The 26562-nt window shown below is 39.0% G+C and overlaps 3 protein-coding genes across 5 annotated transcripts; 2 read left to right on the forward strand and 1 right to left on the reverse strand.

Moving 5' to 3' along the window:
- Positions 1–2823: 2823 nt before the first annotated feature.
- b3gnt2a (UDP-GlcNAc:betaGal beta-1,3-N-acetylglucosaminyltransferase 2a) lies at positions 2824–12206 on the forward strand. 2 transcript variants are annotated; one of them, XM_046837404.1, is made up of 2 exons: positions 2824–3247; positions 7567–12206. In XM_046837404.1, the coding sequence occupies exon 2, from the start codon at positions 7587–7589 to the stop codon at positions 8805–8807; it is 1221 nt and encodes a 406-aa protein (XP_046693360.1). In that variant the 5' UTR covers positions 2824–3247; positions 7567–7586; the 3' UTR covers positions 8808–12206. The 2 variants fall into 2 exon arrangements, with proteins under 2 accessions (XP_046693360.1, XP_046693359.1); XM_046837403.1 differs by lacking the exon at positions 2824–3247 and adding an exon at positions 5903–7143.
- Positions 12207–14138: 1932 nt separating this feature from the next.
- Positions 14139–20088, forward strand: zgc:66455 (uncharacterized protein LOC393502 homolog). Of its 2 annotated transcripts, XM_046837401.1 has the most exons (6): positions 14139–14314; positions 14401–14431; positions 15097–15492; positions 16515–17159; positions 17924–17983; positions 19256–20088. In XM_046837401.1, the coding sequence occupies exons 1-6, from the start codon at positions 14234–14236 to the stop codon at positions 19582–19584; spliced, it is 1542 nt and encodes a 513-aa protein (XP_046693357.1). In that variant the 5' UTR covers positions 14139–14233; the 3' UTR covers positions 19585–20088. The 2 variants fall into 2 exon arrangements, with proteins under 2 accessions (XP_046693357.1, XP_046693358.1); XM_046837402.1 differs by lacking the exon at positions 17924–17983.
- Positions 20089–21821: 1733 nt separating this feature from the next.
- LOC124377827 (allergen Asp f 7 homolog) lies at positions 21822–26073 on the reverse strand. The gene is made up of 5 exons (XM_046837137.1): positions 25855–26073; positions 24032–24565; positions 23828–23888; positions 23644–23691; positions 21822–22308 (listed from the first exon to the last, which is right to left on the reverse strand). The coding sequence occupies exons 1-5, from the start codon at positions 26009–26011 to the stop codon at positions 22236–22238; spliced, it is 873 nt and encodes a 290-aa protein (XP_046693093.1). The 5' UTR covers positions 26012–26073; the 3' UTR covers positions 21822–22235.
- Between the last annotated feature and the right edge of the window lie 489 nt (positions 26074–26562).

Here is a 26562-nt window from a genome sequence, read left to right on the forward strand (position 1 = left end):
GAAACTGGGCCGAATGGAAGTTTTCCAACATAACGACCACAAACACACCGCTAAGATAACAACTGCCTTACTGAAGGTGAAGGCAATTGAGTGGCCAAGTATTTCTCCAGACCTGAACCATATTAAGCACCTGTGGGGCATCCTCAAGTGGAAGGTGGTGAAGCGCCATGTGTTTAACCTCCAGCAGCTCTGTGATCTCATTATTTAGTGGAAGAGGATCCCAGCAACAACCTGTGCAGCTCTGGTGAATTCCATACCCAGGAGGATTGAGGCAGTGCTGGATATCAATGTGCTCACACAGAATATTGACTATTTGGACACAGTTTTGATGTTTTATTTAGGGTGTAAATAAACTTTTGTTGCCAGTTATTTAGACAATAATGGCTGTATGTTGAGTTGAGCAATGTAGGCACTGGTGGCGTCAACCAGATATTTCTGAGAACCTCCTGAATCTGTTCTGTGCCTCTAAGTCCTCCAGCATGCGAGGCTTTGTCCTGTTCACCTCCTCCTTTGCGTAGCCCTACAGGAAAAAATATCACATTAAGTAAGAGCTGGACTTCCTTGAGGCATTTCCGGAGGTCTGCATTATTACAGCCAACTGTGTTAAATGCTGGTAAAACCACACACACACACACACACACACACACACACACACACACACAGTAAGAGACATGTGGTGCATTTTGCATGCTCCTGCATGAAGATAAGGACAACAAGTTCTATAACCAATAAATATTGCTTAGTTACTTTTCACCCACCCTGTAAATATACTATAAGGACAAAAGGAACAGGTCTGTAAATCAGGTCATGTTCATTAGGATGTTTTTCCACTGGGTTTATGGAACAGAAGAACATGTGCACCTTCTCCACCCTGAGGGTGCCGTGTGCATCTTCAGTTTTTCCATCTGTTCCTCAGAGACACCAGGCAGTGGGCACGTCTGTTTCTATGGGGAAATGTATTCCAGTAATGGTCTCTATCTCCTGCACAGCTGTGTGTGTGTGTGTGTGTGTGTGTGTGTGTAATATAATACATATCTTTGTATTATTATTATTATTATTATTATTATTATTAGAGATCTAGGTGAATGAAAAAAGCAATCATTTGCTGTGATATAAATATTTAATACCTGCATGTGCTAAGAACAAACAGGCGAACGGCCTCAAACATCAACTTCATCAAATATTCAGCAGAACCGTTGCCTCAGTGAATGGACTGTCAGGCTCCAGTAACACGAAAGGCCTGACGGTGTTCTCGCTGTCGACAAAACTAGTATAAATGTTTCTGTTTAACAGTAATCCGTTGGTTTGTTAAAAGCAACTTGATAAACCATATTTATTAATAGAAAGAAAGATATAAGATTTCAAAAGTAAGTCATGTTGCTCTCAGTGCACTTTTATATTAATTACATACTATTAATAATAAATTAACAAGATTAATAAGAGTTGTGGAGAGCGAGCCAGGGCAAATGCTAAGTAGAACAATCTGTGTGTATAATCAGGGATACAAACATGCTAATCAGTGTATCAACCGTCATTTGAGTAAATGGAACATGAACAATGTGTGTGTTTTAAAAGCCACAAAAACGATTCAGGTGTTTGCTAATAGTAAAAAAAAAAATTTTTCTAATAATAACAATATGCTGACATACAGATTAGCCTGCCAATGTGATAGCTACCTAGCAAAACCTAGCAGGTAGTATTGCATCTCTACCCACGAAAAAAAAAAGATACAAGTATTTGGTAACTTTGATAAAGGCTTTAAGTCACACACACACACACACACACACATATATATATATATATATATATATATATATATATATATATATATATATATATATATATATATATATATAAACTTTGATAAAGGCTTTACACACTCTTGACATTCTCTCAGTCAGCCTCATGCGGTCGTCACCTACTGCTTTTCCAGTAATCCTGAACAGTTCCCAGAGGTGTTGAGTGCTTGTTGGCTGCTTTTCATTCACTTTTTGGGCCAATTCAGTGGATTTATATTGGTTGATTGTGGAGGCCTGGTCATCTGATGCAGACATCCATCACTCTCCTTCTTAAACAAATAGCTCTTACATAACCTAAAGGTCTGTTTGGGGTCAATTTTGGAAAACTAATCACGAATACTGATTATCCGCTGTGGCAACTCCTAATTGGAGAAGCCGAGAGAAAGTTTAATGATGGTCACTTATAGGATGATAGAGCAAGAAGAATTATAAGTAATAGAATCTTAGCTTCTTGTTAAATGTTTTAAAACACCTAAATACCGACAATTTCATTTATTTTAGGTTCTTTTGAAGCTTTTCAAACCGTATAATGACATGCCGTTTGTTAAAAAAAAACACAAAGTGGATCTGACGAAACTAGGAAACTGACGTGTAATAATATGGAGGGTGTGGAGATGCTAGATTAGTGGAGGTGCTAGATTAGTGGTTAAGGTGTTGGATTTATGTTCAAATCCCAGCCACAACAAACTGCCACACCTGGGCCCCTGAGTGAGGCCCTTAACCCCTATAGCCACAGAGTTGTATGAATGGGATAAATGTAGATTTCTCTGAATAAGGACATCTGCAAAATGCCATAAATGTAAACATGAATTAAGTAAATAGTTGTTTAAAGAATTGTTTATTCTTCTTGTATTGTTTATTATGTTTTATTTACTTTAGTATTTGATATGCCCTAATGTATTATTAGATTGTTATAGTGGATCATTTTACACTCCTTTTATTATTATTATTATTATTATTATTATTATTATTATTGTTGTTGTTGCTGCCTCATTTCTGCTTCTCATGCCTGGTTTCAACTCACTGATCAGTACTTCCGCCCCAGATGTTTGGTGGGCGTGGTTAAACATGAGTACGTGAGCACAAAGCCCCGCCCACTGCCGCTCCAAGACCCGCTTTGACTCTTTCGTGCGGTAGTGTGGAGTCTCACGATCATTTACAACCAGCGCTTATAGGATTAATAATCGAGCTTCCTCTTCTCTTTCTTTTTCTTTTTCTTCTTTCAACAAAACTTTCTGAGTTACATCCTGGAAACGAGTTTATGCCTTTAAACTACAAGGAACCATTATAATAAATAGAAAATGTAATAATAATAATAATAATAATAATAATAATAATAATAATAATAATGTTCCTAGAAATAAAATCACATTGAATTGTTGAAGTCAATGGTGCAGGAAAGGAGACTTGGAAGAGAAATGCCACTGTGACCGGAGATACATCATAAGGTGAGTATGAATTAATGAAGGAAATAAATGTGAACACATTGGTGTTCATGTGTAAGAGCTGAATAGACCTTATCTAAAGAGAAAGAGAGCTGAATAGATAGAAAAAAAAGAGAGAGCATTTGATCTGAATAGAAATAGAAATCTTCTCTCTCTCTCTCTCTCTCTCTCTCTTTATATATATATATATATATATATATATATATATATATATATATATATATATATATATATAAACAGCATTATTCCCATCTGTGGCATTCAAAGTGGTTACAAAAGAGAACCAGGTGCACTGGTGTGAGATGGCATGAAAACCCCAGCACAGCTTTTCCGGTATGTGTTTGAGGTTCTATATATATATATATATATATATATATATATATATATATATATATATATATATATATATATATATATATATGCAATGTAAAAGTTGTTTTTTTCACACACTTCAGTTTGCATCTGTCTCACTGGTGTCTTGGTTGTTCTCGTGTGTACTTAGAAATTGTAGCAAATTATTGACCCACGGTAGATGATATGCCTGGCGAAACTTTAACTGTTTATTAATTTGTTTGGGTTTTTTGAGAGATGGAAGGTTAGGTTTGGTTAGGTGTTTTGAGATGCTTTTCTGCTCACCACGGTTGTGGCTGTTTGATTGGTTTGTATACAGGTGAACAGGTGTATTCTATTGAATTGGCAAAATGGAGAAAGACGGAAACGTACACATCGTACCCTGCTGAATAATCCAGAAGAGAAATGTCTAACACCGAATTAATCTATTTTGAGATCGAGAGGAGAACAGCCTTCTGATGAGTTTCTCTTGTAGTTCTAGGCATCATCGGACTTGTATTGCGAGCGTATGTGTCCATATTTGCTGTTGTAATTAAGCTCCACTCTTCTGGGAAGATGTTACGCTAGATTTTTGTGGAGATTTGTGTGAGATCTTAATCAGCCACCAGGGTGTTAGCCAAGTCAGGTAGTGATGTACAGTAGGTGAGGTGAGGAGGCCTGAGGTGGAGTCAATAACAGGAGATCTTTTACATCTTTCAACCCATGGAAAGCATATCCTCATGGAGCTGGGTTTGTGCACAGGAGCATGTTCATGTTAGAAAAGGTTTGGGTCTATTGAAGTCAAGTGAAGGAAGAATTTCATGCTACCCATCCAAAGATTTGTGGGAAAAGTTTAGTCCACATATGGTTGAAAAAGTCAGGTCTCCCAGAACATTTGGCTATATGGTGTATGGAACCCAACAAGTGAAGCCTGTATGAACATGTATGAATGTCAAAAGACAAAAAATCCTCGTTAGTACGTTATTTCCAGATGTTTTACTCTGTGGTGTGTTGGAGGGACTTTTACTGTAACTTCACAACATTTTGACAAGTCAAATTTGTTCCTTTTTACTCGACTTCATTTTGTGAAATCAGTCGTTCCTTTTTATTTATGAGCATAAAAACGTAACTGGTGAAACACACAGCGAGTCACCAATCAGGGTCGAGCGCTCCCTCTGTTTTAAACTTGTTCTGATTGGTGCTTGGTGTATCTACTGATCATCAACATACAGTTCAGCATCAGTTCAACATCAAGCAGAACATTTAAAGAGGAATAAACTCAAGACTCGAACTCGCCACAACACACGTGACCTCATTTACACGATTTTTTATGTTCCTTTAATTTCTATGCAACAAACACAGTAAAACGGAAAATACACACAAGAATTGGACAGTAAATGAGTGGAAGAAAGTTCTGAGGAGTCCAAATGGGATAGTTTTGTCTCCAACAGAAAACTTGTGTAAGACAGAGAACAGGAGAGAAGATGTGATCAGATGTGATAAAGCCCCTGTCTATAAATACAAGTAGTACAAAGGACAAACATACAAGGTAAGTAACTGTTGGTAGACATGGACCTGAGCCCAACCTTTCCCTGACAAGAGAAACTGGTTTTCTCTTTTCTCTCGTTTGGTGGATTATTTTTTACTTCGTAACAGTTGAAGAAGTCTGAAGCGAAGCCGGGGCTGAATCATCAGTGAAGGTCGAGTCAGACTTCCTCATTTTGGAATATTTTTACATAAATGTCCATCAGCAGTGTGTGTAAATGAACCACGGTATTGGGGGAAGCGAAAGTGTTTAAACACACATTTAACAATTAAATCACAGAAACTGAAACGAAGGCGTTTAAAGTTGTCTTGAATATTTGTTTGAATGTGTGTGTCTTTTTGTGTGTCTCATTGTGTGTCTTAGTGTATATGTCTGTCTGTGTGTGTCTCCGTATGTGTTTGCCTTCCTCTGTGTCCACTGTGTCTCACGATGTGTCTCTTTGATATGTGTCTTTCTGTGTTTGTGTGTGTTTCTCTTTTTGTGTATTTCTGTGTCTCTAAATGTGTCTGTGTGTCTGTCTTTCTTTGTACCTGTCTGTCTGTCTGTCTGTCTGTCTGTCTGTCTGTCTGTCTTTCTCTCTCATTGTCTCTACATGTGTCTCTGTGTTTAATTGTGTGTGTCTGTGTATATGTATTTGTGTCACTTAGTGTCTGTGTTTCTTACTGTGTGTATGTGTGTTTCTATGTCTATACATGTGTGTCTCTCTGTAAGTGTGTCTGTCCCTGTCGCTGTGTGTGCCTGTGTCCTTTTGTTTCTGTCTGTCTTTGAGTGTGTGTGTATGTGTTTGTGTCTGTCTATGTGTTTATGTTTGTTTGTGTGTCTATATGTGTGTGTGTGTATCTGTCTGCATGTGACATATAGACACACATATGAACTTTATTGTTCATATATGTGTATGTATGAATGTAGAAATATTCATGTGTGTAAGAATGAAGCACAAACACACTACAGCATGAATAAGGAGCATATATGTTCATCATTATGTCATGTTGTGTTACACAGCAGATATTTCTAAATATTCAATGTCAAAAAAAGAAGAAGAAATGGTGTGTGTGTGCAGAAAATCACATGGTCTGCTATATTTCAGACGAAGTGATGCAATCACAACTGAACAAAAGTCTTTTTTTTAAACCTGTGAGACGGAAAACCTGCACTAAAAATACCTTCATTTTTGAATGGCTGAATTGTGTTTTTTATTATTAATTGTTTCACTTAATGATCAGAATCCGGATCACATACAACAATTAGAAGCAATTTCGAATAAATATATTTGTTAAGGACAACATACTGGGGATGGATTGCATTTTTTTTTTTTTATCAGTGATCAGTGTTTAAAAGTATTAGGTGAACATGTCTCACAAAAGTGAAAATGAAACTCTGATATATTTTAGAGTATTAATGTGCATCTTGTATATCAGTAAATATTTACTGTCCTCTGGAAATATCTCAACATACAGCCTAAAAGTGAGTTTCCACACTTTTCAGAGACACTATAGATGGATAGATAGATACAAATAAAAGATCTGATGCATTGAAAATAAATAATTGTTCTAAAAGTAATGTGTGGGAATGTAGATGGCACACAGTGCATGTACTGCAGAGCATTTCCTGTGGTAATATCTGTGACCTTCATGGCTTTCTGTATCTGAGTCAGAGTTTGAGGATGCAGAGCCGTAATTGGTATCATGAGGCCACAGTAATCAGGGACACATGACACCGCTGTGCTGTGAGACAGAGAGCGAGAGAGAGAATGTGGGCATATGAGAGGAAGAACCTAAAGCCAAAAGATAAGAAAAAATTTGACACCTAAAGTCACAGGACAGGATGTGTGACCATAAAGAAAATGTCAGATATTTATGAGACATGGGACGGAGAGATCAGGAATGAGAAGTCATGCAGCCCGTCATGCCCTCGTGGCCCGAACTCCAGCGCTTTGGTACCAAGTGGAGAATCTCCGGCTCGCTCATGGAGCTCAGCATTGGGCCACCCTGCTCCCACCCCTGCTCCTGCTTCAGCGCCAGCTGTGAGTAAAGCCAGGCATGTCGAGGGTGAACTCATTGCGTTTTCACGCCCATCAGAAACAGATTTATGTGTTGTGCATTGATAATAATTTGGTGTCCCATGTAAGGATAATAGTGACCACAGTGAGCAGTTATAATGTCCATAATAAATGTCATCAAATATATTGTATGTAGTTTAAATGAAGAAAAAACACAATTTCTTATAGAAGACAAGTCTATCTATATATTTATCTATCTAAATTTCCCTTGGAGACTCGATGTGAAATGGGATGTTCATAAAGTACATCCTGCGATGACTTGCAAAGAATTTTAAACAGAAGATTGTGTCATAATGCCATTGTTTTTGTTATTGTTCTGAAGGTGTTTGATATTAATATGAAGGGAATGTACTTATATTTGTACTATTTTCTCAAAACTTTGTCTAGGTGGAAAACGTCGACCCAGGATGTTTGGCAGCGTGAATAAAACCAAGTTGTTGGGAGTGATGATGATGGTCAACTTCCTGATTTACATTCTGGTAGAGGTGACGCGCAGTTACGGAAGATCGGACCCCACGAAGCCACACGTGCCCTTGAAGGAATTTTGGAAAAAGCCCGAACTCAGCGTGGCCTATTGGAACCGCAAGCAGCAGCATCTCGACTATGTTCGTAACCCCCTGATCGTTTCCAGCACCGTTCACGCGAGCAGTGTGCCCGTCGATGAGGTGACGTCGCAGACCTCCAATCAGCCGAACCACTCCACCAAGGCAGAGCACTGCAAAACAGACTTTGCGATAACCACCCAGATTGAAGATTACAATTCCCTTCCTCAGCGCTTCAAAGATTTCCTGTTGTTTATGCAGTGTAGGTCGTACCCGATACTTATAGATGCTCCAGGTGTGTGTTCAGAAACGCCTTTCCTGCTGCTTGCCGTGAAGTCTCTGACGCTTCATTTCGACCGCCGTCAGGCAATCCGGGAGTCCTGGGGACACGCCGGAATCCTGACCAACCGTCGCGTGGTCACCGTCTTCCTCCTGGGCAAGACAACAGAAAGCGATTACTTCCCGAATGTTTCAGAGATGCTCCATTTTGAGGCGTCACTGCACGGCGACCTGCTTCAGTGGGACTACCGAGACACCTTCTTTAACCTCACGCTGAAAGATGTGCTGTTCCATGACTGGATCGCTGATAACTGCCCCTCGGCACGTTTCATCTTTAAGGGGGATGATGATGTCTTCGTGAATACCCGGAGCATCCTGAATTTCCTTGGTGGCCTTTCGGCAACCAAGGAGCGAGATTTATTTGTCGGAGACGTAATCAGTAATGCCGGGCCACACCGGGACAAGAGGCTGAAGTACTACATCCCTGAGAGTGTCTTTGTTGGATCGTATCCACCATATGCTGGAGGAGGAGGTTACCTGTACTCTGCTGATGTGGGGCTCCGGTTGAGAAACATCTCTCAGTATGTCTCACTGTTCCCCATCGATGATGTTTACATCGGCATGTGCCTGCAGAAACTGGGCCTTGTCCCTGAGAAGCACCAAGGCTTTAGGACTTTTAACATAGAGAAAAAGTACAGAGAGAACCCCTGCACCTACCAAGGTTTAATGCTGGTCCATCCTAGAAGTCCGCAGGAGATGATTCAAATCTGGAGTTGGATTAGTGACCCTGGGCTGAACTGCCAGTGACATACATTTGGGTTTGGAAATGTCTAATTCTGGATCCTCTGATACTGATTAGATCCTGATCTTTGGAATTTCTGTTCTTGCACTATTCTGACTAAATTCATAAAGGTTCTGAATTTATGGTGGTTCTGAAAGTCTCCAGTCTCTGACCCACAACTGAACATCAGATGAGTCCAGAACACGATTCCTACAGTCTTGTCATCCATGAGGTATTCTATTTGAGTAAAAGTGGGAGATAAGACCATAGTGCACTTCTAGCAGCTATCAAGTCAGCCTTGCAAAGTAAATCTCATCTCTCAACAGTTCCAACAAACTACTTTTTTTTTTTTTATACCTTTTTCTAAATCATATTTAAAGAAATATCACTAACAAACTAAAACCATGGCACTTTTACAAATGTATTTCCTGGCTTTTCAGTGTTAATGATATTTTATACACCTTAAAATACCATCAAACTATTTTTTTTTTTAAGAATAATTGTTAATGAACTACTTCTTTGCAGTTGTACTTGTAGTATCGTAGACCTGTCTTGAAATATTGTGGAAATTCCGACCTTCCCATACTTCTCTACAATATATTTCAGTTCTAGTGATGGCTTCAATGGATATTCCATGCAAATTCAGGACCTTCTCACATGCTTGCCTTTTTTGTGTATTATATTTTCCTTAGGGATCTTAGCTTGTACTCATAATTCTTATACATCTGCTAGTCACCTGGCAACATATATGACCTTGTATCTGCCTTGCAAAAGGGCTATACTGTATTTTTTATATCTTTTAAATCAAACTATATATATAGTGTGGAGCTCAAGCTATAGAAATTTACCTTATTTATGATTTAATGATAAAAAAAACAGCCAGTGACAATGCTACAACCAAAGACTGTCACTGACAGTAAGTAAATGAATTTGAACACAACTATTTAGCTAACTGCCCTTCAAAATCATTTATTCTCAACCACAATGTTGTAGCTAACACAGCTAAATAGCTAACTAGCCAACTGGCCTTGTAATTAGCGAATATACTACAATATTAGACTAGGAATTCTTAGCGATTGAGTTTACTGGGCACAAAGAATTGTGAATCCAAGATGGCCGCCTCCATTACATTCCAGTGCTCAGCCACACTATGAAGTTTTATTTATGTTTAAAGACAACAGAAAGGAAAATAATTTTATAGATTTGATGATAGATTTTGTGTTTGGTCTGCCTGGGTTATGTGTGTTACTGTAGCTTCGTACCTCCAGTGCAAATAACTCAACATTAAAGACATTAGTTTGAAATGGGGGATTGTATTTAAATTCTATTTTTACTACAATTTTATTTATAAAGATAGATGTTTGGTTCAAATTAGGGATCAGTGCATTTGTCACTGAATGCGTAAGGGCTGTATGATATGACAAAATTTCTTGCTAACGTTCGGCAAACGGTGTGTTATAATCACAAACTTTGTTGACTTGAATGGGACTTTGGACCCAGAGATTACCTCATTAGTGATTTGTGTGTGGAAACTCTGATGATATTTCTGTGGACAGTTTTAGGTGTTGGGATTTTAATGTACGTGACCTTGACTGCAAAAATCTCTTGTCAGGGTGTTAAAGAACTAAAGTTGCCGTTTTGCTTGACATATAGTATATAAACAAAAGTTTGTGGAGACCTGAGCGTAGCACATTTAGCTGTTAAAATAAGCTGAAAAATTCATCCCAAAAGTGTTCAATAGGGTTTGGAGCTCTATAAGAGGAGATCTTCCTCTCCAACCCATTTGTTCATGGAGCTGGCTTTGTGAACAGAAGCATTGTCATGCTGAAACGGGTTTGGGTCTCCTAGTCAAGTCAAGTGACGGGAATGCTAATGCTACAACAGCTAAAGACGTTCTATAAAATTTTTGGGGTGTCCCAATACTTTTAGTTTTATAATGTAACTAAGACTGGACTCAAACTAGCCCTGGATTTAGGCCGATCAAATCCATCGCATAAGGAACCAAAGCCATAATTTCCCTACATACTATATTCATGTAGCACGGGAAGTGTGGAACAAACTGTTCAACTATAATTTATATACTGTGTGTGTATGAAAAAGATGAAGTATATATTTTTTAATATTGTATTTATGTATTTTTAGGAAAGCTATTCTGATGTGTGTGTGAGAATCTGTTGCTTTTTAACAAACTGCATTGACATCTAATGACATTTGCCGTTATGAAGGGGTGAATTACACTTATCTTATTTATATAACTGTACTGGGGCCCTGCAGTGCAGCTCGGCAGTGCTTGAATTCAAACTCACCACCTGATGATGGGAAATCGCACATCTTAAACACTGAGCTGAGATTTCCCCACTGCATAATCCAGATCATCATAATCTCTACTGTATATTCCAGTATCATCTGCACTACTGTAGGAAATAAGAGTATTTCATGAGTATTTTCAGTCAACCTGCACATAAACAAAAAATCATCATAAAATGATAACATTATTTTACATTATATTCAGGAATTCTACTGTTTTTTAATTGCTTATTGTGTTGACGGCTTTTATTTCGCTCCTTTCAGACATGAATGTTTCAAACTTTATGATCAGTTCTGAAGAGAAAAATCTCTGAAATTGGTTTTTATGTTCGTTTATTGCCGTTTTTTACATTTATAATAAAAAATAAGTGAGACAATTGGGCTTTTTTATGATATTTACAATTGTAATATGCCATTGTTATTTTATTTGTAAAGAAACACCTAGTTTTTTTATGGTTTTTGAGACATTATTTATATGCAACAACCAGGGTAAAAGCCAGAAACATCGAAACTGGAGTGTTATCACCAGTAGCAGGGAAAGTTGAAGAGTAGAGGGTGAAGGGAACCAACATGGCTTCCATTCCATACTTTCAACATCATACAATTCCATCTGGACTGCGTAGCATACATCCGAACTCTTTAGAGTATTTAGAGAGCAAACAGTCGTCTGGAGTGACGTCTATCATGGAATGTTCTGCCCAGTAACTGCACTTAAATCCTACTGAACTGCTCTGGGATGAAGTGGATCAAAAAGAAAGCACCATCCAGTGAAGAACAAGTTTGGCAAAGTTTTATTAAAACACACCAAAGTATTTCAGCTTAATGTTTGGAGAAACGAACTGAGAGTGTGCAAAGCTGTTCTTCATGCTAAGAGAGGATTTTACAATGAAAATAAAGGTGGAACATCTGGAGATTTATAGATTTGTTTGGTCAAAGGAAATCAACTGTTACATTACTGGGTTTGTTGTATAGAAACTAAAGGAACATTCATGTGTCTCTTGGAAACCATAAAACATGAGGGGTTTCCACACTTTTGACAGTAACTGTATGGATGTTGTCTTTTCATGTCCACTGAAACTGTTTTTCAGCAGTAAATTGCACATCATTGCAAAACTAAAGTCTTTTCGTCCTCTCTTTTAGTTCACACTTGATTCCCTGATTTTAATCTACTGTGTATTTGTGTTTGTGATTACATTAGTCTAGCATTAAAAATAGCAAAAAGTAACCCCCATTATTGTCCTATTGGTAACAGGATTAAAAGCTAGAGGGATGTTTTTACAGTTCGAGAGAAAAAAAGAGAGAGGGGGTTCCTCTGGGATTTCTGGTAAGTGGAATAGTGACACAATAGTGTGTGAGTCTAGCATGTCATCCAGTGTGTATTATCCCCTCACCTTCAAGAAGACATTTATGTATATTATTCGTTTATTATTGCCCTCTAGTGGACAGGTGAGTAAACAGACGCAACCTGATATGTCTCGAACTTAATAATGCTAGAGAGATTGTAACCATAGTGAAACCCCCCTCCATGAGAGAGATACACTAATCCCTCCATCCTCTACCACTGCTCCACTCATCTCTTCGTCCTCTACCACTGCACCACTCATCTCTCTATCCTCTACCACTGCACCACTAATACCTTCATCTATTGCCACTGCTCCACTGATCCCTCCATCCTCTACCACTGCTTTACTCATCTCTCCACCCTTTACTACTACTCCAATAATTTCTCTATCTTCTACCACTGCTCCACTGATCCCTTCATCCTCTACCACTGCTCCACTCATCTCTCCATTCTCTACCACTGCTACACTCATCCCTTCATCCTCTACCACTGCTCCACTTGTTTTTCCATCCTCTACCACTGCTCCACCGATCCCTCCATCCTCTACCACTGCTCCACTCATCCCTCCATCCTCTACCACTGCTCCACTTATTTTTCCATCCTCTACCACTGCTCCACCGATCCCTCCATCCTCTACCACTGCTCCACTCATCCCTCCATCCTCTACCACTGCTCCACTCATCTCCCCATCCTCTACCACTGCTCCACTCACCTCTGCATCCTCTACCACTGCTCCACTCACCTCTGCATCCTCTACCACTGCTCCACTCATCTCTCCATCCTTTACCACTGCTCCACCAATCCCTCCATCCTCTACCACTGCTCCACTTATCCCTCCATCCTCTACCACTGCTCCACTCATCCCTCCATCCTTTACCACTGCTCCACTTATCTTTCCATCCTCTACCACTGCTCCACTCATCACTCCATCCTTTTCTACAGCTCCAATAATCTATCCAGCCTCTACCACTGCTTCACTCATCCCTTCCTTCTCTACCACTGCTCCACTCATCTCTCCACTTTTTACCATTGCTCCATTCATCCCTCCATCCTCTACCACTGCTACATTCATTCCTCAATCTTCTATCACTTGCTCCACTTATCTTTCCATTCTCCACCACTGCTCCATTTATCCCTCCATCCATTTACCGCTGCTTTACTCATCTTTTCATCCTGTACCACTGCTCTAATAATCCTTCCATCCTCTTTCGCTGCTCCATTGCTCCCTCCTTCCTCTACCACTGCTCCAATAATCCCTTCATCCTTTACCATGCTCCACTTATCTCTTCATCCTTTACCACTGCTAATTGATCCTTTCATCCTCTAACACTTGCTCCAATAATCTTTCCATCCTCAACCAGTGCTTCTTTACCACCGCTTTACCATTCTCTCCCCTCCTTTACCACTATCCCTTCATTCTCCAAGTCTATTTCTATATATTTTCTCTTTCAACAGAGTTTATTGACAGATCATAATTACTAATCTGTATTCTAATAACCAATCATCAAAATATATTTATTGATAGATACCTCAAAGCTGGATAAAGCCATCTGCCAAAAAGCTAGGAATAAGATGAGAGAAACCCGAGCAGAAAGCTGCCTGCATCACACTCCTTCTTGCGTGCAGTGCCCTCTGCTGGTCGTAGCGCCGGATGTGCGCATGCGCCGGGCACTAATTGCCAATAAATGGCAGGTGATTTCAGGTGAATGGCGTTTGCGTGAAACTAAACTGTCATATACATGTGTGTTTGTCTGGTTTATTATTATTACAGTTAATATCACAGAGATCTGTCTGGAAACAAAAATGCATCAAGGGGGATTTGTGTGCAAACTCTGTGCCCTGGTAGTAATATTCCACATTGAGGCTGTGGGGCAATGCCAAGGGGTAAATTCTACACTGGGGCTGATTATAATGTGATCAAGAGATTACTGTATTTTTACTTCTCACAACTTTCTTTTTCTGTTTTGTAGATGAGTGAACATGGCAGCCTTCTTTCTGCAGGTAAATATGCCTTTACGGGGCAATAATCTTTATTTACGCATTATGTTTGAGCCATATGAATGCAGTGTTTTCACTAGGGCAATAATTTATATACCCCTGACACCATGAGTGCATTGTTTGGGTTCACTAGGACTATCATTTATTACCCCAGACACCATGATTGCATTATTTGTTTATTAAAAGGGCTATCATTTATTACCCCTGACACCATATATGCATTATTTGTGCTCACAAGTGCTATAATTTATTACCCCTTACACCATGAATGCTTTTTTGTGTTCACCAGGACTATAATTTATTACCCCTGACACCACACTAGGGTTATAATCTATTACCACTGACACTATGAGTGCATTGTTTGTGTTCTCTGGGGCAATAAATTATTACCCCTGTACTAACGTTTTTCTCTTATTGAAAGGGAAAGAATGACTATATTATTTATATGACAAATGCAGGGACAAATGCACACCATTCACCATCACTGTTGATTTGTGTAAAGCTGCTTTGAGACAATGTCTGTTGTGAAAAGCGCTATACAAATAAACTTGACTTGACTTGAAACTTGATATGATGATGGACATTGGATTGAAAATATTGTGACCCCACTGTATTTCTTGTATTTTCCTGTTCCTTTGGATGCTCCCTGACCTTCATCCCTGTAAAAGGATCTCCTGAGCGAATCGCCTTCTACGCCTTGCGAAGCTGCCACCAGGTCCTTCACGGCGACAGCGGCGAATTCTTCTCCCCAGACTACCTGTGTTCAAACCCGGCGCTCTGGTGCAACTGGACCATCCAGGTGCCACCTGGGAAACGTGTGCAGATCTACCTAGAGGACCTGACTCCAGAGCAGGCGTGCCACATGAAGACCGATCAGATCCACCTGGACGAGTCTCCGTTGTCGGCTGGAGAGAGCAGTATCCTGGAGCGCTGCTGGAGAAGCAGCATGTACACGTCGTTCTCAAACACGGTGCACGTGGTGCAGCTCATCCGCCCGAACCACAACCCTCCACACCGGGGGTTTTACGGGGCGTACCAGGCGTTTGGTCTGCCAAAGACTCCAGGTGGGGATGTAGACGGAGGTGTTAACTGTGAGGAGCACTTTGGGAACTTTCATTTATAATGCATTTTTATTGCAGTATGCTTTAGGGACATTTGAAAACGCTTAACGTGAAAACACTTAATGTGGCTTAATGCGAACAGACAGCGTAAAAAAAAATAAAATCTAACTCTGTAAACACAACAATAATCAAGCGTATTATGTACAGGGCAGCAGTTGAAGTTGGTCTTTTAAAAATGTTGTATTATCGCATCAACCACATTAAGCTCACGTTGGTCTATGCGAGAAAAACGTGTAATTAAAAGCGTTATGTTCGTATTCTGGACTATTTTCTGGTTCTTTTTTTGTGCCTGTTTAATTTGTAATCGTTATGGCCTCAAATTCTGACAAAACCCAATGATTTACCTAGAATGAACCTCTTAAACAGGAAACCGTGAAATTTTAGAACTAGGAGATGGTGACCCTGAGGATCGTGATTGGAACCCCTTGTCATTATACTGCTCAATTATAACTAAAGGCAATGGCTTCAAAACGAGCTGGCACTGGTTCCAAACTATTGTCGAATGCCCCAAAATTGCCAACTCCTAGTTCCATAATTTCCTCTTTCCCTGCACCACCCTGTATTTGTAAACCAGACTTTGACCAATGATCACAACTTTCCAAATTCAATCTTTCAAATCCAAGCCCAAGATGGTGAACTAATGTAACAGAAGGATGCCACCTCAGAAACAAGGAATGAAACAGTTGAGACCACAGAGGACATCAGGCGAATATATATGATATATGCTAGATGAACTGTCAATCAACAATATTAAAAAAAAAAGTGGCTGTTGTAACAAATGAAGAATTCTACATACCTAAACTATCAGCTTTTGTTGAGTGTTTTGAATCCTGTATATGGTTTTGCATTAGAGCAGATCATCGTGGTGGGACTGGGGTCCACCACACTGGTGCCCCCTACCGGGTGTTTTGTGGGACAGTTTGTTCTCCAAATTTAATGTACCTGTTTTCTGTTCCATGTTTCAGATATGAATGAAGACATTTCACCAGACCTCAAAAAGAAAGAGACTGAAGTCAAAGATGCAGCGACGAAGATCCCTAGAGAGAAAAGCTTCTCAAATGAACTAGAGGAAAATGTTGGCGTTCACATTAAGCATGTGGAAGTCGGTGACATCAGCCCACCCCTGAAGGAGATTCTTACAGTCACTACTGGATCTTTCAAAGAGATCCGGAAGATCAGAGGCGAAACCAAGGACCAAGAACCCTTTCATAGTACTTTACTTCAGGATGATGAAGATGAAGTTGAAAATCAGTCGCTTTCAGTGCCAACAGAAATCCCAAACTGGATAACTGTCGAGCAGTTGTTTGATCATGGACCACAAGCTTCCACCACCCAGTCGACCTCCACATCCACAACGAAGCAATCCACCAGAACGAGAGCACCAAAAAAAAAACTGTCTACCACAAAGGCTTCCATGAACAAAACCGATGTGATAAACTTCAGTCATTTGGCCACTCCTGATGTGCCCAAGGTAACCAAGACCCCAACCCCATCATTTGAAGATATTCGTGCCGTTTCAAAAAAGATGCTGGATTATGAAGAGCATGCTGGAGGTCTTGCAAAGAACAAGACAAATTCCAAAAAGATAAAGCAATCTCATGGAAATAAAGGTACTGCACATCTTTCTTGTATGTTTTCATGAATGAGAAATTTGAACTAGGGTGTTTTTCAGAATGTTTCGTCATTTTATATTTTTAGGAAGTGTTTCTAGTTTTCTAGTTTGTTGACCATGGGATTTAGCATTCCATTCCACTTTGAGTCCCCATTGGCAGTTATAATAACCTTCCACTCTTCTTGAAATTTCGTATTAGAGATGGATGTTACCGATAGGGAGATTGGATCAACCGATGGCTTACTGGATAAAAAAAACCAAACATAGATAACACTTCATATAAAATTGTACTGGATTTATTACAAAAATAAAGTACTAAATCATGATGTACTAAATAAATACAATAATTATATTAACAAATATAATTCGTTAATACATTTTAATGCATCCATAGTATATAGCGCTCTTCATGCAGCGAAGTCACAAGTTAAAACAAACAGCATATGGTGTCAGGGATTCATGGTGTCACCTCTAGAGGCTGCTCTCGTAATGACGGTGGATATTCTCAGCCGCTCCAGCAACAGATGCAACCCAGAAAAACTATTGGTATGATCTACCAATAAATAAGTAAATAAATAAACAAGTATATAAGTTAATAATGGACGTGATAACAAAGTATTACAGATCGGACGAATCCGAAACACGTGCAGCACGATTGTCAAAAAAGACTGTGGCAAAGATAAGTTGTTTCAAACTAGTTCCTGGTGGGTTGTTCAGCCATTCGTCTTCAAACTTCTAAAGACTTTGTTTGTTCCTACACAGGGAAACCTTTTCCAGTCCAAACCCTCAGACTGGTTACTGAACCTCCACCTTTTTCAGGGGGTGAGTGTTGCTTCATCCACTTTTTTCCCCCTGTTTATTTAAGACTGTGTGCAGGTTCAGTGATTCCATTTGTCTGAAATAGTCCTAAACCTGAGGCGGCTGAACTCTACTGTTTTCTATATGTTTTATAGTAAAGTAGTGACGAGTCGTTCATTAACGGTTTGTTCATTTTGAACGAGTCTTTATTGTGACTCAGAAGAACGAGTCGTCTCAGAGTGATTTATACATGTTCTAATGGAGCAGGGCATTAATTCAAAATCTCTGTAGGTTATGTACAGAAAACAGAATTGAGTAGTTCATCTCTCGACTCTTCTAGCCTGTCAGACTCCCATATACTGTACATACTGTATGTGGTGCATAATATGGGAAACAAATTGAGCAGTGTTTTGATAGATAGATATTGTTATTTATATATATATATATGTGGCCGACTGGCCACTTTATTAGGTACACCTTAGTAGTACCGGGTTGGACCCAATTTTGCCTTCAGAACTGCCTTAATCCTTCGTGGCATAGATTCAACAAGGTACTGGAAACATTCCTCAGAGATTTTGGTCCATATTGACATGATAGCTTCACACAGTTGCTGCAGATTTGTCGGCTGCACATCCATGATGCAAATCTCCCGTTCCACCACATCCCAAAGGTGCTCTATTGGATTGAGATCTGGTGACTGTGGAGGCCATTTGAGTACAGTGAACTCATTGTCATGTTCAAGAAACCAGTCTAAGATGATTCGCGCTTTATGACAAGGCGTGTTATCCTGCTGGAAGTAGCCATCAGAAGATGGGTACACTGTGGTCATGAAGGGATGGACATGGTCAGCAACAATACTCAGGTAGGCTGTGGCGTTGACACGATGCTCAATTGGTACTAATGGGCCCCAAAGTGTGCCAAGAAAATATCCCCCACACATTCCACCACCACCAGTCTGAACCGTTGATACAAGGCAGGATGGATCCATGCTTTCATGTTGTTGACACCAAATTCTGACCCTACATGAATGAATGTCGCAGCAGAAATCGAGACTAATCAGACCAGGCAACATTTTTCCAATCTTCTATTGTCCAATTTTGGTGAGCCTCTGCGAATTCTAGCCTAATTTTCCTGTTCTTAGCTGTCAGGAGTGGCACCCGGTGTGTTCTGCTGCTGCTGTAGCCCATCCGCCTCAAGGTTCGACGTGTTGTGTGTTCAGAGATGCTCTTCTGCATACCTCGGTTGTAACGAGTGGTTATTTAAGTTACTGTTGTCTCTTGATTTCTCTGGATCTAGACTGCAGCAGGTCTTCAGTCCCCACGCTCCTCTATGCTGTGTGTTTCCTACTCTGCTTCCTTATCCTGCTGCTGATGGTGGCGTTGGGTTTGACGTATCGGCGTTCACACCGTGGGACGTTCCTACCTCGCTGCCCAACGCACAACAGCAGCAACTTCACGGACGACGACATCAACAACAATCCCAACCCAGGAAGTGGCGCTGATGGACGTACCTCCAGATCTCCACCTCCTCCCCCGCCCCTTCGCCTGTCTGGTGGAGCCCACGACCTTCCGTTGCTCCGCTTCAGCCCTTTGACTCCCCCTGATGGGACTGAGGGCAAACTTTAGAAGGAGACCCTTTGAAATTGCATTGAACTGCACTGAGATTATCTGGCAGCTGCACTTGTGAAGCAACACGATTTTTTTTATGTTCATTTAGTTCAAGTTCTGTCTCTCCACTGTGAGGAAAAGTATGTTTTGCTATGGAATTTTTATTTCTATTTGAAACTGTTGGGTTTGTTGTTTAGTTTGAGCCTTAAACTAATTCTATTCATTATTTTAAGTTCTTTAGTTTTTAATGTATTTGAATTGCTTGCAAAAAGTACTACAGCTGCTCATGTTCTTGTGTACTTCCTTTCAGTCACTTGCTTGAAGTAGTAAGGTGCAGTTTCCAATGTTTCAGAGCCACCAGGTTATCTGCAGTTGGAATAAAAAAAAAATCGATCATGCCCTTTGTTTCGTTCACCAACCTTTTGATTTCCTGCTCTTTTGCATTTGCTTATATGTTTCTGCTGGGGACTGAGCTACTTTACAGGCTGAAATCGTTTTGATATAAAGCCTGAAATAACTGTTGCTGTGGAGTGTGTGCTTTATATTGCAAATCAAATATCTTCTATGATATCATTCCCCTTCCACAGAACAATGCAGTGAAGTTATCAGAACAGGACGTCACCCTCATTACAAATAAACAAACAACCAAATAAATAAATGTAGTGTATTCTACAGTCTTGCTCACCAGATTAATTCCTTTGCGCCAATTTATAAATGATGCCAAAAGAATGTACAAGTGGCCAATTTAGAACCAGTCCCTTATTTCATTTGTATAATGTAATGCAACCGATGTTCAAGTTCTCACTCTCTTGTCACAAGAATGTATCTCGATGACATTACAAGGTAAACAAATTTATAATTTTATTATTACAAGCTGCTGATCCTATTCTATTTTGAAAAAAGACAGGTAATTATTTATTAATAATTATTAATTCTTGCAGTTTTGAACCATCCAACAAAATATTCTTGGCTGCTATTTAGTTGTTAGAAAAACCTTTGCACTGATCAATTATATAAAAATATTCAGCTCATTATTCCAACATATGCAATAATATCTTCGCTATACAGTCAACCCCCGATAATCTGTGGTTTGGAACTCGCAGCTCGGAAAATTAGCTGGTTCTCATTTGGAAACTAACAGCAAGTTGCGGATTAAAATTTGCGGGAATCCGCAGCGGGACCGAATGTTCGGGAACGTTAATTATAACATTTTAAACTCTGTTTTCACTGACAAGTTCCATAATTTTTTAGAAACTCATTATTGTATTAAAGTGACAATGTCTAAATGAATTCACTAAGGTACTGTAGGGGCTGCGGGGATGCGTCCAAGATTAGCGGGTATTCGGAACTCGTGGGGGTTACATTCTAAGACCACTGTATATTGCTGCTCTTTTTTATTGCTGAACTCTCCAACCATGTGTGCATAATAAAGAAATTATTTAGAGCTGCTAGTTATCAAAATTTAAATTGAACTATTTTAACAGGGTTAACTATATATTAACTATACAGTATTAGCCTGTAGTGGGCCTTAGTATTAGCCATCTCTGCTCATCTAAGAAAATCAAAATGTCGCCTAGTCTTTTGGTTGCAAATGATCATGCCAAAATGAGCGCATGTGAATCCTGGGCTAATTTATATTAATACCTGATATAAAATGCTTATTATATAAAGTTTTTTGTTTCATTTCAGGTTGGGGTCATTTTAGTACTTCAACCTGCAAACAAAAACCATGACAGGCTCTTTTTTGTTTAGTCCCCATTTGCTCTTCTGGGAAGATGTTCCACGGGATTTTGGAGTGTGCTTGTGGAGATTTGTGCTCATTCAGCTTCATGGTTGTTAGTAAAGTACTGATGTACAGTAGGTGAAATGAGGAAGCCTGGGGTGCAGTCAGTGTTCACATTTATTCCAATTGGTTCAATAGGGTTGGAGCTCTATATAGCAGGAGATCTTTCACTCCAACCCGTGTAATGCATATCTTCATTTGTGCACAGGGGTAGTGTCATGCTGGAACAGGTTTGGGTCTCCTGGTTCAAGTGAAGGGAATATGTAATGCTCCTGTATACATGGACAATCTATACAATTGTATGACAACTTTGTGGGAACAGTTAAGTGTAGCAGCACATATGGCTGGTAAAAGCCAGGTGCCCCAGTGTGTCGTTTCTATTGGGTATGATTGGTGTTTGTGTCAGATTTCTGCTGTGGTCGAATTGTTTAAAATGAACAAACCAGGAATAAAATGAAAGACAAGAGGGATGTGTATTTAGATATTTACTTAGCATTGTTTATTCGTTTTGTTTAGCCTAAGTAAAAGACATCCATTTCCCTGTGGAATAAATATGTGTACATACAGGACAGATTCATATATTAATCTCTCGTGTTATAGCAGGAACCTGAAACTTTCTTTTAGTCTTTTTCAAAACATGCATTAAAACAATCGTAGCTGTTTGTATAATAACAAAAAGAATCGTATTTTAGTATTGAATCTACCACCAACGTTTTGACTTCAAATTGCAGTTGGACAATTGTCCGATTACAATCATTTAACAACAAGTCTTTCAGCTTGTAACAGGATTTTAGCGACACTCAGAGAAGATAGTAGAAACCCAGAATAGCCCCTGCACCAACTAATGAAGAAAGCGGAGTGTCTGATCAGGTGTAGCGCATTACACCTATTGCGTGTTACACCCAGCAAGGTACTGGGTGAAGTCCATGTTGGGGCAAGAGTTCATCAGCCTGTCGCTCCTGTAACAAGACAAAATAAAGATCAGCACAGTTAAATTTGTGATTGGTGAGGGGCTCAAACACAAGGTCATCAGGAGATAACAGTAACATGAAACATGACATCACACACGGTGTAATTATGGATTTAAGGCGTTATTTGATAATGGCGTCTGGGCTATCGGTTAAAATTGATTATGCATTTTTTCCTTTTTTTATTATAAAATAAAAAAAAAGAGAAAAAAGTCAGATAATTGATAATCACTAATCTGACTGGTCAGAAGGTGATTTATTTTTATTTTCAAAAATTTACCAGCATTTCTGATCAGATCGATCAGGTTTATATTTTACATTTACAGCATTTGGCAGACGCCTTTATCCAGAGCCACTTACAATTTTATAAATTAGATAATGGTTTAAAACACTGATGCTCATTCGGAGCCAATATCGTTACAGTATAACAGACTGTTTGTGTCTTCTTGTATGGTTTTTTTTAAGAAGTCTATTTGTCTGTGGAAGGGGTCTCAAGTACCAGTGCTGAGGAACAGTCAGAAATAAATGAATTATTTGTTTATTAGGAGAGAATAAATAAGTTTAATGAGGAAATGACTGTTTACAGCTGCTTTAATGTACTGTATAATTACAGGACGTGACTTGTTTTAAGGACTTTTCCACAACCCTGAATAAAACTGCAAAATTATCATTTATTTACTAATTTATTTTAAATTATGACATGTTGTTTGTGTTGGAAAATCACTTAAGGATAAGAGGAATAAAACACTTGTTTAAGGGAAACTGGTTTAGTAACTGGGTAAAAGTAAATTCACGTCACCTCACTTCACATCAGACCATCAATAATCATGAATTATTGTTCTATAAAAGGCTTCAGTTGATTATGGAATTTGGATTACTAAAGCTAAAAGAATCGTTTTAGGATTAGTAACAGGTTTATGTATATAATATCAAACCAGTTGCTTCCAATCAGAGCCTGCAATTTTGTATCGGTTGCTACTTTGATCACAATTTTAAATTTAAATCTACATCTGATTGTGTTTGAAGATTTCTGGCACGTTATAGATACAAACTTAATAAATAAATTAACTTCTAAACAGCAGCATCATCAGACTGTGTGAGATAGACTATTTAGTTACAAAAAGTGGTTTATTTATGCAAAAATAAATAAATAAATAAATAAATAAATAAATAGATTGGGTGTAAATCTAGATACTGAAACCTCTGGACATCAAATTCAAATTTTGATGCAATGCTCAATCAGGTGTTTTATAGGTTGTTATTGGCCTGGTAGAATGAAACAATGAAAAATGATATGCTTCTTTTTTTTTTTTCTACAATACTTACAAAGTCTTAATGAGCTGGCTAGCCTCTTCCTGAACATCAGGGCTTGGCCTGAGGTGAGAACAAAAACCTTATTACTCACTTTATATGTGAAATATAAAGCAAATGGCAAAACAGCATAAAGACATGACCCTTCCAGAGAAGGTGAACGTTTTGTGCTATAATGTAATAGTGCATTTTAACTCACTTTGTGTTCAAGATGGTCAAAACACACTGAACGTCGTCAGTGATGTCATCATCAATCAGCTCTAAAAAAAAAGAGAGAGAGAGAGAGAGAGAGATTACATCAAGTCTCCTGAATCAAAGATGTAGTGGAAGAAGATAAATGTGTGTTGTACTAAAAAAACACTGGGTTTATTTATGAAATATAGGAATACTCTGTAGTGCTTACTCTTGCAGTCCAGGTTGCAGACATTGAGGGAGGGTTTGTCGGAGGCGCAGGCGACACGATCAGCCAACTGGAACACTCCGTAGAGAGTAAACTCAGGTGGTGAAGGAAGAGGGACAGAATTCTGAGGCTTCACTTCGCTGGACTGGTTGATAATCACTGGATTTTGAGGCTGCGGAGGTTCGGTTGCTATCTGAGGATTAGGATTCTGTGTGTTTTGAGGTGGGGGTGGAATGGTGGGTTGGCCGATTTTAGGAGGGAGTGGCTTAGTGTTGACTGCATTGGGTTTAGGGGGTGACTTATTGTCAACCGCACTGGGCTTAGGGGGTGGCTTATTGTCAACTGCACTGGGTTTAGGGGGTGGCTTATTGTCAACTGCACTGGGTTTAGGTGTGGCATTGTTGACTTTAACGGGTTTCGGGGTGACCTTCTTTTGGGCAACAGCTCTTCTCTTGCGATTTGCTGGGAGCTCTTGTCCGGTGACTTGCTTGACCAAGGAGGTGTCAAATTGCGAAGTCTGTTCAGCATGGCATACGACTGTACAAAGAAAGGTAAAATGACAATTTTAACGACCGTGAAGTGTTTATTAAGACCCCCGTTCCCTTATTTTCATCTCAAATTTATCTTTTGAATCTATGAATGTAGGACCTGCTGCTCAAGAACTTTCTTTGTGTGGAGAAAAAAAAAATAATACAATAACCAATAATCCACAATTTTATTTTCATTTTCAAAGTACTGGTTAAAGGAAACCTCAACATAAGGAAATGTTTTCCCCCTTTTTCTTCTTTGCGACGGTAAATCTGCAACTTTGTTCATTCCTCTTTAGTGTTTATTCTTATAGGATTCTTGTAAACATTCAGAAATTACTAATGATATAATAATAATTTAAATCTATCTATCTATCTATCTATCTATCTATCTATCTATCTATCTATCTATCTATCTATCTATCTATCTCTCTATCTCTCTATCTATCTATCTATCTATCTATACATTTTGAACTCAAATTGATTTCAGTATGTATTTTGGACAGTGGAAAATAAGAACCAAAGTGCATGGTTATGACATTGTAGAATAATGTACACAGGTGTTCTTTACAGGTGTATGTAAACATCTGACCACAGTGGTACCACAATGCAGTGTGTGTGTGTGTGTGTGTGTGTGTATCTTGTTTAAAACCTTTAATTGAATTTGAACTATACATTTCAATTTCATGCAACTGAGAGAACAAACAAACAAACAAAATTCAGAGAATTTCTCATTGATGTACAGTATCACCTCTTTTCTAAGTTTTCTATTAGCAGCATTCCAACTCCACCACATTTGAAGAACAGTTTGAAAGGTCCTCAAACTCTTAATATAATGACATCTTTTCCATTGACATTTGTCCTGTATTTGGTGCACACATACTTTTCCAGTTTAAAAGGAATAAGATGTTTTGCTTAAAGAATACATATTTGTAAATATATATTTTCCGTCTTTCTATACGTTGCAGATTGACTAAGCAGCTTACTGTATGTTCAACTTGTATCCCAGTGTCAATATTATCATCAAAACCCCACTTCCTAGTAAACACTTGCATTACAAATACATTTGTGAAATACTTTTTAAACCCCTTGTTTTGGCAATGTACACATAATGTTACTTAAAACTTAAAAAAATTGAAGAATTCATTTTCTTTTCATTTATTAAGAATTTATTACGATTTTTTTCTGTACTCCCCCCACAAACCTAACCCTAATTATAGTGTCTTCATTATAGTGTCTCATTGGCATGTACAGGTCAGACAAATATTTTAAAAACGATAAACAGAATCTCAAACTCACTCTTTGCCGCCTGGACATCACGGTCAGGCATGTCTGGAGGTAAAATAGACAGGAGCTGACCATCCAGCTGACACTTGTCCATCACCAGGCCATCAGTCACAATGGGGGTCAGTAACAGCAGAACCGCCAACATCTCTAATTCGACACGGATCGCCATGCTGCAGGCTGTGTGTGTGTGTGTGTGTGTGTATGCGCCAGTCAGTGCGTGTGCGTCTATTTATCGTGTCCTGAGTCACCTGTGCTTCACAATGGCCGCCCAGGTCATGTGCAATGCAAAAAAGGTGTAAAATGATGATCTCATGCTACTTTGCACGGGACAGACTCGTCCTCCAGAACAGAAGAGAAAAGATGCGCAAAGAAAGTCTGGCGATTTTGAATGGCATTCTGTGTGACTTAGTTCTCCAAACAAAAGGGTTCCTTTTTTGAATTTTTTTCTTCAAGTTACAAAAAGTCTCATTTATTTTGCTTTTTTTAAAGGGGTTCTCCATTCCCGAATTTATAACATCAGCTCCTAGATTAGCCGAAGTCACTTTGGAGCACATTAGACATTTTCCTTTTTATTGAGCCTTATTCAGTACAGTCCATACATTGTATGACCAATAGTACGTGGACACCTATTTAATCACTGCTATGTCTATTTGCTGAGCTTCACATTCCAGAGCTAGATTTTTGGAGCATCACTGTGGGGGTTTTTGTTTATTTAGCTGC

The sequence above is a fragment of the Silurus meridionalis genome, chromosome 24 (genome assembly GCF_014805685.1).
Source record: "Silurus meridionalis isolate SWU-2019-XX chromosome 24, ASM1480568v1, whole genome shotgun sequence".
NCBI classification, from domain to species: Eukaryota; Metazoa; Chordata; class Actinopteri; order Siluriformes; family Siluridae; genus Silurus; species Silurus meridionalis.

Coding starts and splice junctions, on each gene's coding strand:
- b3gnt2a (XM_046837403.1), top strand. CDS start 7,014: ATGCAGCCCGTCATGCCCTCGTGGCCCGAACTCCAGCGCTTTGGTACC. Junction 7,144..7,566: donor CTCCTGCTTCAGCGCCAGCT/GTGAGTAAAGCC, acceptor AACTTTGTCTAG/GTGGAAAACGTCGACCCAGG.
- zgc:66455 (XM_046837401.1), top strand. CDS start 14,234: ATGCATCAAGGGGGATTTGTGTGCAAACTCTGTGCCCTGGTAGTAATA. Junction 15,493..16,514: donor TGGTCTGCCAAAGACTCCAG/GTGGGGATGTAG, acceptor TCCATGTTTCAG/ATATGAATGAAGACATTTCA. Junction 17,984..19,255: donor ACCTCCACCTTTTTCAGGGG/GTGAGTGTTGCT, acceptor CTCTGGATCTAG/ACTGCAGCAGGTCTTCAGTC.
- LOC124377827 (XM_046837137.1), bottom strand. CDS start 26,011: ATGGCGATCCGTGTCGAATTAGAGATGTTGGCGGTTCTGCTGTTACTG. Junction 24,566..25,854: donor TGATGTCCAGGCGGCAAAGA/GTGAGTTTGAGA, acceptor TTCTTTGTACAG/TCGTATGCCATGCTGAACAG. Junction 22,309..23,643: donor AGCCAGCTCATTAAGACTTT/GTAAGTATTGTA, acceptor GTCTTGTTACAG/GAGCGACAGGCTGATGAACT.